Source organism: Hydra vulgaris, chromosome 09 (genome assembly GCF_038396675.1).
Source record: "Hydra vulgaris chromosome 09, alternate assembly HydraT2T_AEP".
Taxonomy (NCBI): domain Eukaryota; kingdom Metazoa; phylum Cnidaria; class Hydrozoa; order Anthoathecata; family Hydridae; genus Hydra; species Hydra vulgaris.
In genome coordinates this window covers 3007767-3024117 of record NC_088928.1, presented here as the reverse complement: position 1 = coordinate 3024117, position 16351 = coordinate 3007767, and the positions used below count along the sequence as shown (strand labels likewise).

Here is a 16351-nt window from a genome sequence, read left to right as displayed (position 1 = left end):
TTCGATTATATGATAAACAGATTTTACATCATTAACGTTAATTTTATCAAATTTTAAGTTTTAAGATTATAAAAGGCGGTTCGCAATTAAATTAATTTAAAATTAGGTTCATCCATAACTTTATCGTAACTTTTTAAATAAGACTCAAATGAAGTTGAATTCAGAGGAATTTTTGATGCCAAATTTGGATCAGCATTAATAAAAAAATTGTTTATTTTTTCAGCAATAATTGATTTAGCATAAATATTTTTTTCATCAATTGTTATTTTTTTTGGCTGAGTGTTTCTCGCCTAATTATTTTTGCCAATTATCTCTTTAATTAGATTCAAGTTTTTTTGGTGTTTCCGCTCGCTTTGTCTAATAGCTTTGCATAATAAAGCTTTTTAGAGTTTCTTTTTGTTTTTTCGAATATATTTTTGTAGTTTTTATGTGTCATTTCATTTTTATAAGTTTATTTTTTTAAGTATTTACCATATAATTTTTGTTTTCTTTTTGAGGATTTTAGTAGCCCATTAGACATCCATGGAGTCATAACTGTTTTTGAAAAATCAGGAAATGCTATTTCATATTGCTTGCAGAATTGACTTAGAAATAGGTCATATGAGTTGTTGGCATCGTTTGATTGCAATACCAGATTCTAATCAAAGTTGTTTCTTTAAAGGTTTTGAAACTGTTTTACAGAGTTTTCATTGATCTGTCGCTTAAATACGGTAGTTTTAGAAGGAATATTGTTATTTATTATGTTATTAGTAACTAAGAATGTTGGGAAATGATCGGATAAGTTTTGATTATACCTGTGTTAAGACAGTTATTAGTTATTATATTATCAAGAAGTGTAGAAGAGTTGTTAGTCACTCTAGTTGGCTTGTTTATTGTTGGAATTAAGTTATTTTGAAGAAGAGTGTTTATAAAATTTTTTACAATGTTAATTGAAAGCATGTTTTTTTAGGTTAATGTTTAGATCCCCAGCCAAAAAGATATGATCTCGCGTTTTATTGATAGCTGTTATGAATGATTTAAGATGAGTTTTAAATTTTTTAAATTACCTGATGGTGGTCTATATGTCGCGTTTACAATTATGTTTTTTTGTGTTTTTATTTTTTAATTTAATGCATAATGACTCACAATCTATTTCATTCACACAGAGACCGTTACGTAACCAATAATTAATTGAGTTGTGGATAAAAATACTTACGCCCCCCCCACCAATACCAAAATTACGTGGTTCGTGAACTGATTTGTAATTAATTAGTTCAAATTGCGCATTTGTTTCATCACACTTACACCAAATTTTCGTAAGACAAATAATTTTAAAATCATGTTTTAATTCATCCAACAAAAACTTAAAGTTTAAAATTTTTTTTTTAAACTTCGCATATTAATGTTTAATGTTTTTTCAATTCTAATATTCTTCGAATATATAAGTTGAAAAAAAAATTTCCTTGGGCACCACATGTGGCTTGCTATACACTCTAAAAAAACTAACGCCAATATAACGGATGACTTTGAAATAAGTAAAAGCTATCCGTTATATTGGCGTTATATTTTTTTGTTTGCGTTATAATTTATGTATGCTTGATCGATTCCTTTCAAATGATAAACTTTATCCGTTATATTCTTCCCTTAAATTCATCCGTTATATTTATCCGTTATATTATTTTATTCTCAGGCTATTTTTTTCCAAATTTATGTATTCATTACATAAAAATATTAATAACATGAAGGCAATAAAAGTCACCTTAAAAAATCGAAGCGAAATTGTTGTCGCAAATTCCGATTTGTTTGCGTTTGTCCAACAAAGTAAGTATACATATATTTTTTTATAATGTTTTTACTACCAACCTATTATATTTCAACCTATTATATTCACAAAATATAGCATAAAAAGTACATTAAAGAAAAAAATAATACATAAAAAAACACATGTGAATATATGTAACAAGCATAAACATATAACAAACTAATACATACAAGTTATATTTATTTGTTTGTTATATGTTTATACGTTTGTTATATTATAACAAACGTAAATCATAAAAAATACACAAATGTGACGTTGTTATACAATATTTTTTATATCAGAAGATATTTTTGGCTGAGAAATATATATATATGTGTGTATATATATATATATATATATATATATATATATATATATATATATATATATATATATATATATATATATATATATATATATATATATATATATATGTATATATATATATATATATATATATATATATATATATATATGATATATATATATATATATATATATATATATATATATATATATATATATATATATATATATTCAAAAGCATACTGAGCAATGTTCAGTACTTGTAGAGGATAATTTTGATGTTAATTTAATTGCAGAAGCAGAAAAATACAAATAACTGATTGTGATTTAAAAAAATGATTCTTTAGGAGCTTTAGCTTTGCATTTTCAAGGTAAACACAGGTGTGCTCAAAACATTTTAGAATCAATTTTTCTGCATTTAAAGAAAATGCTGATTGTGCCGGATATCGTTGTGCCCAAGTTAAATATCTTGTTGTGAAATTTTAACATCTCAAAATTGTTGTGAAAAATATTTTGTGCGTGTATTCAAAATGCCTTTAGTTAAATCCGTTAGTCTCAAATAACAAGGTTATATTGTTCCCTTTTTAGATAAATTTTACGTAATCTTTTTTACTTCAATCTCCTGAGATTGCTAAGTTTGTTGATATTAAAATTAGTATAGCTATTTATTGCGATGATATTCGTATCACATATCCTATCGGTATAGCATGGTCAAAACACAAACTTTAGGCAATATATTTTCGAATTAACAATATTCGTGCAAAATACCGTGGAAGAAAATCAACCATATTTCCTTTAACATTTACAGGTAGTAAGATGATTAAAGACAATATCTTCTTCCGTGCACGGTTGACTGACTTTATTGATGTTATGTCAAAACTTATGAAAGGGATAATGATATCAGTGTTAGGAGTTCCTCAAGTATTGAGTGGTGAGTTGTGTTCTTTTTCTGGCGATTCGTTAGCTGCAATGCTGTTGGTGGATTTAAAGAAGGTTTTTGCTGGAAGACTGTTCGATGCTGCAGACTTTGTACTTCAACAAGAGGGGATATGTATGCAAATACTAGGCATGAACAATGCCCGGTACGTAATAAATACGGTAAGAATATTTAATTAAAGCAAATTAATCAGATTCCGGCCTTAGACCTAAAGATAAAATTAAATGGTCAAAATATCATGGGGTATCTTTATCAAGTGTACTTTTTTCAGTTCCACTATTTGATGTAACAAAGGGAATCTTATTTGACCCAATGCATGATCTTTTAGAAAGTGTTTTTCCTCTTCAGTTTGAACTGTTTCTTTCATACGCTATTGAAAGTAATTTTGTAACAATATTATCATTAAATGCATGGCTCCAATCATTTGTCTATCCAGCGGGCATTAAAAACCTGGTAAAGTTTTAAAAACATGTAAAATTAAAGGTAATTTTGGAAGTGGTCAAATACTTACTCTTACAAGAGTCTTACCATTTTTCTCATTGAAAATTATGTAGGCTCAAAATGAACATCTTAAATTTTTGCTAAAATTGATTCAAATAGTTCAGCTATACATGTCTCCAATCACAACAAAAAAATACATTACTGATTTGAAAGAAATCATTGCGATGCATCATGAACTGTTTTTGGGTTTATACCCTCATAAATTTATACCGAAGCTCCATTTTCTTATCCACTATCCAGCTCAGGCTGCTACTTCAGGCCCTTTAAGGGAGCACATGTGCATGGCTTTTGAACGCAAACATTAAGTGATTAAGAATTTTCGACATTTTAACTTCAAGAACATTCCTTATACAGCCTGTAAATCAATGATAGCAAATACCACAGCACAATTTTTTAATTCAATTGGTGCAATTAAAGCTGATGTCTATTATAATGAGGATGAACTAAAATACTTTTCCGGAGCAATAAAAAGTGCAAATATTGATGGAATTTTATATAAAAATGGGTCGATAATCACTATATTTGAGAATGATCAGTTTATTTTCCACCAAATCAATAAAATAGTATCATTATCTGGAAAAAGACACTTTGAAACAATAAAATTAGACACTTTACACTCAAATGTTTATTCCACCTGCAGATTACCTTCATTTTCTTCAATTAATATTGTATTTCCTGAGACTTTACAGTTTCCATGGTGCACAATTGGACTACCAGTTAGTGATCTTATCCTTGTATTTCCACTTGCTATTCCAAATTTGTCTTATGATGGTATTTCAAATCAGCTAACACAATAAACTAGTTAAAATTTTATATCTTAAAAACTCTACGTAACCATATTTCAGGCTTATCTTAATTAAAGTACTTATATATTATTAATATTTATATATTGCGATTATTAAAAAAAAATCTTTATCTTCATTATAATTGAAGTTTGAAAGAAATTGAGATGAAATGGAAAGTCTATTTTGATAGTTGTTTTTTATCCAGTTATAAAATTAAAAATGATATAATAAAATTTGAGTCGTTTTAAAGCGTAGTAGGTGAGGACTTTACAATAATAGAAAGTCTAGAGTAACTTAACTGTCTTAAAACTACTTAGTAACCTATTTATCTCCTTAATGTTTCAAGTCTTTTTTTTGTGTGTTTGCTTTTTAATATTGATTAAGGGTTAGCCATAGTTTCTTCAATATTCATAATATTGAGTGTCATTTTTTAGTTTCAAGCAAAACAATATATATTGTTATGAAGTATAAGCAACTGTTTTTGATACTTTCTGTGTCTTGTTAACCATAATTTTAAGCATATGTATTTTAAGTGTAAAAATATATATTTTAAGTATAAAAATTGTTATTTCAAGTTATTATTTACTAATCTTGTTATTTTACTTTTTCATTTAAAATTATTTTTCTTATTGCTTTTTAGAACTAATATATTTTTAGATGTCCAAAGTTAAACTTCCTCAATCAGATGTCGAACTTCTGCTGACTTATTTTTCTGTGCCAGTTATAGAATTGCTCAATGGAGTTAGTAATGTTTTTGTATTGAAAGAATTGAAGAATGCGCTAACTCAATTTGCATCATTAAAAGTGAGAGCTAATGACAATTATGGTAACAGGGAGTTCTTTTCGCGACTCAAGATTACTTTAAAAAACCTCTATCCTCAGTTCAAAGATGATTGGGTATGTTTTTGTGATTTCCTACTTTTTTCTTTTTAACTGAATTATAATAATACAATGCAATCTTTAAAAACATGTTTTTTGCTAAAAAGTTATTAAGAAAGTACTAATTAATATAAATGCATTGCTAAAACAATAATCTTGTAGGTGGTGAGGATAGACACGTTTTGTTAGTAAAAATTCTTTATTATAAAATTATTAGAAAAAACGAGCACAATAAATTTAATTGCTTCTACTTAGACCATCTTGAATAAGTTGACAGAAAACAAAGTCACTGGTGGTGTAGGGTTTCTTTTTTTCTATTACATTTTTATTTTTTCATTTCATTTTTATTTTATAAACTAAACAAAAAATAGTTTAAGCCAAAAGGTTGATTTGCTGAACACCAAGTGTTTAATATTAAATAAAACTACTTTCATTACACCTACTGTTACGCCCACTAATCATAGGCGTAACTGTATATACATCATTAAAACAGTATTATTTAGTTATGTCGTGACTATGATTATTTAGTTTAATCAACAGTTTTGAAAATTTGTTGTTTTTAGGAGCCAATGTTTGTACAGATAAGTAACAATCTTCGTCAACAAAGATGGTCAAAGATGCATGAAAGTTCCCCAAAATTTTTCCAACTGGCTAGAGGGCATAATACTTTAGCAATCAAGGAGATTGTAGCATGTGCTGAACCAGTTTTATCAACCAATGAAATTGAGGCAGAGATAAAGGTATATTTCCTTTTTTTTAGTTTAACATGTTTTATATAAACTTGTTTATTGTTTCGAAATCCTTGAATATAAGTGTTTTTTGTGTTGATATGAAAGATTTTATTGATAGCCAAAGTATATATTTTTTAATCAAAGATACCATTTATTTTTTTGAAATTTTACTGTAAACTACTAATTATTTGTGTTAACTGTATAACAGAACGAACTTGGAAAAACTATACCATCTATTGCTGTATTGAGCATCCTTAACAGAAACTTATTTTACCACCAAATATTTGAACAAATTCCAAATAGACTCAGAATAGCCCCATCTCTTCTTATTGATGAGTTTAAGCGATTCTTTCCCCAACATGAAAATATTGTTAGCTGTTCTAGATTATTTATAAAGGCGGCATTTAAAGATAATGCAAATATTATTTCAAGTGTAATGGAATTGCAAAGTATGTTTATTTCTCGAAAAAGTAAAGATTTTCTTTTTTTGCAATCACATGTAAGTTTTTTTAATATCTTATTAATGATTTTTTTGATTGGTTTACCTTTAAAAGTATAATTTTAAACAAACTACATAAATTATGATTTTTCTTATTAGGCTGATAACATCGATGCAGAACTTGCACTTCCCTCATTGTATGGTCCACAAGTAGTGCTCAATGGTTTATATTTTGGTATTCGGTCACGAACTGGAATTGAATTATGTGCTACACAAATATTATGCATGGAGGAAGTTATAGCTTCAATAATAGCAGTATATTATCTTAAAGATTTATGCTATCCATCTTGTTTTGCCCAGTTACTTGGGATTTTCCAAGAAACTATTCTAAAAATCAACTACCCTCATAAATCAAAGGCTGCAGCAAGATATGTGTTAAAATTCAGTAGTTCATAAATTTTTAAAAGTTTTTTTATACATTTAAAAATGGAGAATGGTAATTTCTTTGAATTTAATCATAAATTATTTTCTTGTCTTTTCGTTTTTGTTACAAAATTAAAGTAATAATACCTAAATAAAATATATAACCCATTATTTAAGCTAATTGAAATTAAATTAAATATGATGATGTGCAAACTTCTAATCTTGTATAATCTTTATTTTAATATTATTTTAAAATTCTTTGTGGTATTTAAACTGACTTAAATATTAACATGTATATTTAACAAGTGCATGTGTATATTTAATGTATATTTATTAATACACACTATACAGTATACAGTATTTTTTATCATTATTTTTAAAGTTGACATTTGCTTATCAAACTTTCTATTTTATAAACTTTAGGTACATCGACATCTAGTACATAGTAGCCTTGTTTTAAAGCGTTAAGCGTTGAGCGCTTTTTGTAAGCGTTAAGCTATTTTAAGCAGTAAGGGATTTTGATTATGCTAATTATTATTAATTTTTTTTTTTTAATAAAATTAAAAATTGCTTTATCAAAATATCTTACTGATTAAAATAGCTAAACGCAATCAAAAAGCGCTCTACGCTTAACGCTTTAAAACAAGGCCTGCTAGTACCAGTGGTAAAGTTACATGTATCTTTTCACGACGAGTATCTTTTCACAACGATTCCTTAAATTTGGAAGGGATTATTTGTTTTTTATTTTATTTTGTATTTATTAGTGGCACCAACATTCAGCAATGGTAAGGTTATATCTTTTCAAAATGGTTATAATTAACCAATTAAATGATTATATATTATACCCTTTTTATATTGTATTTTTAAGGGGCAAGAGTATCTGTGCCAATTGATGATATTATTGATTATATCTTTTCAAAATCATTATAAGTAGCATACAATTTAAAGATGTTTATAAACATTTTCAATATAAATAAACATTTTATAAATTTTAAAGTTGTTGTGTGCTTATCAACCTTTTCATTATATAGACTTCTGTAGCTTAGACATCTGGTGTAACAACAGGGGTAAAGTCACAAGTATCTTTTGACTACAAGTATATATTCCATATATTTTGAAGGAGTTGCCTGTTTGTTTTCTTTTGAATTTTTTATTTATTAGTTACATCAACATCTAGTTGCAATGGTAAAGTTGTATCTTTTCGAAATAGTTCGAAATAAGCAATCAAATGATTTTATGTTATACCTTTTTATAAGGTGTTTTTTCAATGATAATCTTACAGAATATTAATTTTAAAGATATTTTTTTGCTATATATCTATTCCATATTGTAGTCTTTAATGACATTTACATCTAGTAGCAATGGTAAGGTATCTTTTCAAAATGATTATAAAGGACTTAGTAAAAGATGTCTTTTTAAATTATTGTTCACTTTATTTTGTAATCTTTAGTGGCAACAAAATCTAGTACCAGTGGTAAAGTTACATGTATCTTTTCAATACGAATTATCTTATCTTATGTATTTTGTAGTCTTTAATGATAGAGCTTTGTTAAATATTTTTTTCAAAATGATTATAAAACTTAGTATGAAGAAATGTCGTTTTAAATTATTATTTTTTAATCTTTAATGGCGACATCATTTGATACCAGTGGTAAAGTTACATGTATCTTTTCATATTCCATAACTGTTAAAGGAGTCATATGCTTATTATCCTTTTTATTTTGTATTCTTTAGTGGCATCGACACTTGGAAGCAATGTTAAGGTTATATCTTTTCAAAATGTTTGTAAAAGACCATATTTGAATCTTAGAGATTATTATATAATCATACCAATCATATATGAATCTTAAAGATTATTTAATATTTAAATTTTAAAGTTTCATTTGATAATTATGTTTTTTATTTTGCACTTTTTAGCGGCATCGACATTAAAAATGGTAATGATATATCTTTTCAAAATGATTATAAATGGTCATTATTATATATACATAATTATTATTTCTTAAATTTTTAATTTTTTTTAATATTATGTTTGTAAACATAAGATATATAAAATAAATATAACGCCAAATATAACGCTTCAACCGTTAGTTTATTTTTTCTAAATATAACGCCAGAGTTGAGCAAATATAACGCCAAATATAACGGATGAAGCGTTAGTTTATTTTTTCTAAATATAACGCCAATATAACGGCAGAGTTGAGCAAATATAACGCCTAATATAACGCCTAATATAACGGTTAACTAGCGTTATATTTGCTCAACTCTGGCGTTATATTTTTTTTTGTTATTTTGGCGTTAGTTTTTTTACAGTGTAGTTGTTGCAGCTTATTACGAGATTGGATCAACAAACGAAGGTCTTCTTTTCGATTTGCTATACCAATGATTTGGAGGAAACCAAAAGATCATTACAATGACTGCTATTTTTGCGCTGTTAATACTGCTGGATTTTCGTCGAAAAATAAGCACCAAATTGTGTACCCGAATTTGGATTCGGCCATGAGGCCTGTTCCTCATGACAGCACCCTGCTCATTCCAGTACCACCAGCTGATGGATAAGACTCTGTTGTAGACGAATGTGTTGTTGATGTTGAACGTCAAGATGCGGCTGATGTTGACTTTGATCCAGATATTGACGGCGAAGAGCCCAAAGTTTTCACACAAGGTGAACTGAATGATTTGGTTAGAGACTTGTCCCTTTCCAAGGAAAAAGCTGAACTTTTAGCGTCAAGACTGAAAGAAAAGAATTTGTTAGCAGTTGGTGTCAAAGTATCCCACTTTCGAAAGCACAACAACAATTTATCTAGGTTTTTCATCATTGATGGATCCTAATGCTACTGCAACAATGTAAATGATCTTTTCGAAAATTTATCCCAAGTGCATTCGCCTCGTGATTGGCGCCTCTTCACTGATTTATCCAAGAGGAGTTTAAAGGCTGTGTTGTTGCATATTAGTAATCAAAAGCCATGTATTCCAATTGCTCATTCCGTACACTTAAATGAAACTCACGAAAATATGAAAATATTACTATAAACTATTACGCTATTGATTACAAAACTCATCAGTGGAACATTTGTGGTGATTTGAAAGTCATTGGATGTTAATGGGTATGCAAACAGAGTTTACCAAGTTCTGCTGCTTTCTTTGTTTATGGGATAGTCGTGCTGTGAACAAACATTACGTAAAACATGATTGGATGTTGAGAACTGAATACGAACCCGGTGTAAGCAGCGTTCACCATATTACGCTGGTTGATCCAGACAAAATATTTTTGCCACATCAAGCTTGGTTTGATGAAAAACTTTTGTAAAAGCATTAGATAAAACTGAATCAGCGAGTTTTCAATACATGGTTGAAAAATTTCCCAAAATTTTGTGCAGCGAAACTCAATAAAGGCTTTTTTGTCGGACCCCAAATTCGAGAGGTTTCGAAAGACCATGGATTTGAAGAGTCACTTATTTCCGACAAAAAAGAAGCGTGGAAAGCGTTTGTATGGGTTTGTAAGAAATTCTTGGGTAATCACAAATCGTGTGAAAATGAAAATTGTATTCAAAAGCTACTCGATTTGTTCCAAAAAGTGGGCTGTCGTATGGCATTGAAAATGCATTTTCTGCATTCGCATTTGGCATTTTTCCTGAAAATTTGGGCGCTCTGAGTGATGAACAAGGTGAACGATTCCACCAAGATGTTCAAGTGATGGAAAAGCGTTACCAAGGATTCTGGAATGAAAGCATGCTAGGTGACTACTGTTGGATGCTTTATCGTGATGAACCAGAAAAAGTTTACAAAAGGAAGTCATATTCGCAGAGATTTTAAGTGACTTATATGCTTTAGTCAACAGTCTTTAAACTATTAAATGTGTATAAATGTTTACGAATTAACCTAGTCACAGAGACTTTGACTTATTTGTATAGATATAAGTGGTGCTTGAAATATTGAATGTTCATCAATGTTTATGTATAGGGATAAAGTACAGAATGTTTGAAAATTAAAATTCCAAATAACTCAAGAACTAGACGCGCTGGAAGAAAACTGAAAGCAGATTTGAAATCAGCGCAAAAAACTGGTTTAGAAAAAGCTATTTAAATTCATGGTGTTTTCAAAAAGTTTTTTTTTGTTGAGCAGTGTTATCCTTGTGAAAATAATACAAAAAAAGTAGAGAAGAATGTTTATGATATGTTTTTTAATTGCACTATTAGACCTTGTGTTGAACACTCTTCAAAAAAAGTACACATTTTTTGTTGCTCTTCAGTTATCGTAGGATTTAATCAGGCCTCTAGTATATTAGTAAACAGAGATCATTTTGTCCCTCTAATAGCTTTAACAAGTTCGTCTAAAAAATACAATATTCCTGATATTTTTGCACCTAAATTAGCCGAAGTACCTGTTAAAAAAACTCAGGAAAATCAGGTTTCTACTTTAAAATCTACTTTCTTGTTTCTAGATTCTTCTCAGGAAGCAGTCAAGTAAATGTAGTTTCTTTAAAAAAAGAAAAAACCTTAAAATTGATCAATTTACTATTTATTAATCTTTTCCTGCAGAAAAAAAAGTTTATTCAGTATCGTCGCCACTTAAATTAAAAAGTTCTACACTGTCGCTGCAAAATATTCTTCAATAAGTATATCTAGTGAGCCACCAAAAAATTTAAACTCAGAAAGTAATTCTTCAATTTTTGGAAATTATTGTGAACTACCTTTTGTAAACAAATCAAATGTTGGGCTCGATGCAACTTATAGAATTAATAAATTGAACAATGAAGAAAAATACGATTTACTTAAAAATGTTCATAAGCAAAGTTTTAGTTTTCATTTTGAATGCAATAAATCAGGCCGCCCCTCTTTTCAATTCTCTTGGCTCTCTTTGTTCTCTTGGCTTGCATATTCAGAAAAATAAAAATATTTTTTTGATAATTGTGTTATTTTCGGATCTGAAGAATCAAGTCGTAATGCAAGCAAATATGATCAGTTTTATAAATCTCCACTTGTGGCATATTCAAAGCCCATTAAAATTTTTTTATAAACATGCTGAAAGCTCATTAATTCACCTAACTTCAGCAGTACTCATTTTCGCCAATGTATGGAACAAATGACAAATTTTATTGATTTAAATCTCAACACAGTAATTGATGAACAAGTCAGGAAAAATAGAAAAATATTAAAACCAGTATTTCTGTTAATTATTATGTGCGGCAAACAAAACCTTTCCGAGTACACCGAGATGATTCCTTTTTACTATAAAAACGAAAATAATAACTAAGGTAACTTCGAGCAATTTTTTAACTATAATCTACTTACGCAGAAAATGATTTGGTGGATGGGCAAATTGTTACCGTTCTTAAAAATGCTACATATCAATCTAAAACTACTCAAAATGAGCTGATAAATATTTTTAATGATATTATAATTTCTATATTAATATCTGAAGTTAAAAAAACCAAATTTTTTTCAATATTAGCAGATGAAGCATCTGATGTTAGCAATGTGGAGCAAATGTCATTTGTGTTGCGTTTTGTAAATAATAATCGTGAAATTTGTGAATTATTTTTTGCTTTATTCTTGTGATTCAGGCTTGTTTAGAGAAGCTATGATAAACCAAATTTTGAACACTGTTAAACAGGATTAGAAATGAAACTTTGTGTTGGTTAAGGTTATGATGGTGCTGGTAATATGGCGGGGAGATATTCTGGTGCTGCAATAAGAATAAAGACTATTTATCGAAAAGCTATGTATGTACACTGTGGATCTCATGTTTTCAATATTTGTGTTGTAAATGCCTGTAAATTACAAGTAATCAGCAAAAGGATGGCAAATGTGCGTATTGTATCTTAGTTCTTTAACTTTAGTCCGAAGCGTTTTGATATTCTAAAAAAAAAATAATAAAAGAAATGTTTCCAGAAGCTCGCCATTCTCGCCTCATTGATGTATGTCGTACAGGAGGGATTGCCAGAATTTATAGTCTAAATGCGATTTTAGAGTTACTTCCTGCTATTCTCAAATGCTTTAAGATAATGATAAATAATGAAGAAAAATCTTGGAATCATGATTCAGTGATGCAAATAGTTATTTCTTTGCCACTAGTTCATTTCAGTTTATTGTTACTTTAGTAGTTGTGTAGTCTTTCCACATTTAATTTAGTCATATTATAGCGTGGCTCAGGAAGATCATCCTCGTACTCATTTAAAAAAAGAATAAAAATTTTTCTCTATTCAGAAACATTTAAAACGTTAGTGAGCACAGCAAAGAATCCATTATAAACAGCAAGTTTCTATTAGAGAAACGTAACTAAATCTGAAATGACAATTGGTCAAGAATTGGAATCGTAACATTCTTGTAGTACTCATTAGTATCAAAAAATATTTGATTAAATCTTTTTAAACGATTTAAGTTTACAGTTCATTCAGCATATTAAGTTGTTGATTTGTTTCATTTTTATTTTTATTATAATTTGTCTATATTTTACTTTTGAAATTTACTTAATTCAGATGAAAGTAAAAATTAATAAGTTGTAGTTCATTTATTTTGTTAACTAAAGATCGGAAAAACGCTTCTTAATTCCGCCCTTAATTTTATTAATTTAGGTATCAAAATGCATTAACTTAGGTATCCAGGGTCCAAATCCAGCTTTGGCCAATTTGCACCGTAGGTTTGGTAGGCAGCGTAAATTTCCTAGTTACATGCTCATCCGCGGTGCTCTGAAATAAATCCATTAGGACTTCTCAGGGCATACAATATAAACAATATTAAGAAAGTTAGTATATCCATCCAAGGCCGGCACGTAAGGTAGTGTGGTCATTCCCCTTCGCCCCTCCTCCCCCGCTCCTTTGATCTAATCAATTAATTTTTCATTTATTTAGTCGGCACATTTGACCATTTAGACCAGTCAGTCAGCAAATTTCATAAAACAATGACTTTTGTTTTTTAATTACAAAAAGGCACTACCCCCACTCCTCATCCTCTACGTGTGACCTACTCGCGCGGCCCATTTTTTAATATTTAGTTACAGGCATTTGGGCTGACGCTCATTATTAATTGCCCCTCCTCATTTTTTCAGCATATATATATATATATATATATATATATATATTTAATTTATATATAAATATATATATATATATATATATATATATATATATACATATATATATATATATATGTATATTACTATATATATATATATATATATATATATATATATATATATATATATATATATATATATATATATATATATATATATATATATATATCGCGAAGTTAGAATTATTTTGTTCTGTCTCGACTTTTTGAAAAATATGAGTTATTGATTGTGTTTTGTGCCTCAAATTAATGTTTTTTCTACTATATTGAAACTTAAGTTACAATTAAAAAAAGTTGGAACATAAGTAATAAAAATCTTTTCATATGTCTCCTCAAGTTCTTATTTTTTAAATCGTTTCATCTCAAAACTCTTGACACCGTGATTCACGATGTTTTTCTCACCAAATTAAAATACTATGGTGTACATAGTATTCTCTTAAATGGTTTGAATCTTACTTAAATAATAGACTTCAATACGTTACAGTTAAGGAAGCAATTCATTAACCAAAACTGTAATTTCGGGAGTTCCTCAAGAGTTAGGTTTAGGAATAGGGCTCAACCGGCCTATGCTCTTCCTTATATACATCAACAATCTAAATTATAATCTCAAACTAAATTATAGATCTACCGGCATTAATAATGTTTTAACATACCATTTTGTAGATGATACTAACCTGTTAATTGTTGAAGATTCGCTTGAAAAAATGCAGTTAAAAACTAATGAGGTTATATATTCTGTTATTAATTGACTTAGAGCGAATAAAATGTTACTAAGTGCTACGAAAACTAAAATAGTTGTCTTTAAAACCGAAAACCAAAAAAACAAGTAACAATGCACTTTCAATATAAATGGAAAAATATTAACTTCGTAAAAAGCTGTGAACTACCAAGGAGTTTCGGTCTTTCTTTCAAGTCATCTCAAACTAAATTATAGACTAAGCTAAGCCGATCAGTAGGAATGCAAGTTATTATCAGACATTTTGTAAATTTCGAAACACTTATAAGCATATATCATGCCATATTTAGATCGCACCTTAGGGTATGTGTGTCAGATTTGGAGTAAAAAAAAATCATATCGTGCGGTTTGTAGGAAAAAAATAAAAATGGTAACAAATAACTAACAAAAAACTTTTGCATGGTCTATTTGTTTCAATGTAAATGGTTTTGTTTGTATCAAATGATAATCTATTTTATTAAAAATAGTGGTTTTAGTTGAAATTTGTGTCATTTTAGAAAAAATTGGTTTAAATTTTTGAAAAATCTTTTTTTAAATGTAAATGGTTTTGTTTATATTAAATGTTAAACTTATTTTATCAAAATTTTTTGTTTACTTTTTAAGTTATATGAAGTCAAAAAAGATATAATCTTTGAATAAAGTGAAATGTGTACTGTGGCTCAAAGAAACTAGTAAATTAGTACGCATTTAATAGCTTTTATAAGTTATTATCTATATAAAAAGTACAACATTTGGATCAAACTTCTATTGGATAGCATTTATTTTCAAATATACATTAGGAACAGCTTAAGCATTAGCTGATTATCAACATTTTAAACAGAGATACAGAGTCTCAAAAAAAGACTTCGGCTTTGAAAGTCATATAGGGTTTAGGGATAGAGTCAGAAAGGGCATAAAGGGTTATGAAATTGTCATATCCCTAATACATATATATATATATATATATATATATATATATATATATATATATATATATATATATATATATATATATATATATATATATGTATATATATATATATATATATATATATATATACATATATATATATATATATATATATATATATATATATATATATATATATATATATACATATATATATATATATATATATATATATATATATATATATATATATATATATATATATATATATATTAAAACAACTTTAAATAGTATTCTACACAATAGAGTGTTCAATTTTCTTAAAAGAACAGAGCAATTATATTAGTAGTAGAAAATCTCTTAACAAAATTTTTTTCAGTTTTAATGGAAAAAATGGAAAAAAAAAAAAATAAAAAAAAAATTCGTGAAGTGATTTTCTACTACTAATATATATATATATATAAATATATATATATATATATATATATATATATATATATATATATATATATATATATATATATATATATATATATAATTAAAATATTAGGTTATAGCAGTAACATTTAACACTAAAGTTCAATATTTTTTAGAAAAATAATGTCTGTCAGACATAAATCTTTTCGCAATTATGAAAGTGAATCTTCAAAGCGTAAGTCAGCTCAAGAAAAAGAGAAAAAAGCACAGGAAGTTTTTGCAAAATCAAGAAAAATTAGTGCCTTTTTGAGAAAACGAGATGGAGATTTAGATTCTTTAAAGTCACTACCTGGAACTTCAGCTATACTACCACCAGTTGAAGAGTTTCTATCGCAAGACATTGGTGACAATCAAACACTACCAACCTTGTTGTTGCAAAACTGTAATCAAGA

General features: G+C 27.8%; 1 protein-coding gene across 1 annotated transcript; it reads left to right on the top strand.

The window, feature by feature from the left end:
- Positions 1–1693: 1693 nt before the first annotated feature.
- On the top strand, positions 1694–6975 carry LOC136084491 (uncharacterized). Its single transcript, XM_065804498.1, has 5 exons — positions 1694–1800; positions 4967–5206; positions 5752–5928; positions 6128–6418; positions 6518–6975. The coding sequence occupies exons 2-5, from the start codon at positions 4967–4969 to the stop codon at positions 6812–6814; spliced, it is 1005 nt and encodes a 334-aa protein (XP_065660570.1). The 5' UTR covers positions 1694–1800; the 3' UTR covers positions 6815–6975.
- The last annotated feature ends 9376 nt before the right edge of the window (positions 6976–16351 follow it).

Excerpts from the sequence above, each read along its gene's own strand:
- LOC136084491 (XM_065804498.1), top strand. The coding sequence starts at position 4,967 with ATGTCCAAAGTTAAACTTCCTCAATCAGATGTCGAACTTCTGCTGACT. Across the intron at positions 5,207-5,751 it reads CTCAGTTCAAAGATGATTGG|GAGCCAATGTTTGTACAGAT; the intron begins GTATGTTTTTGT and ends TGTTGTTTTTAG. Across the intron at positions 5,929-6,127 it reads AAATTGAGGCAGAGATAAAG|AACGAACTTGGAAAAACTAT; the intron begins GTATATTTCCTT and ends ACTGTATAACAG.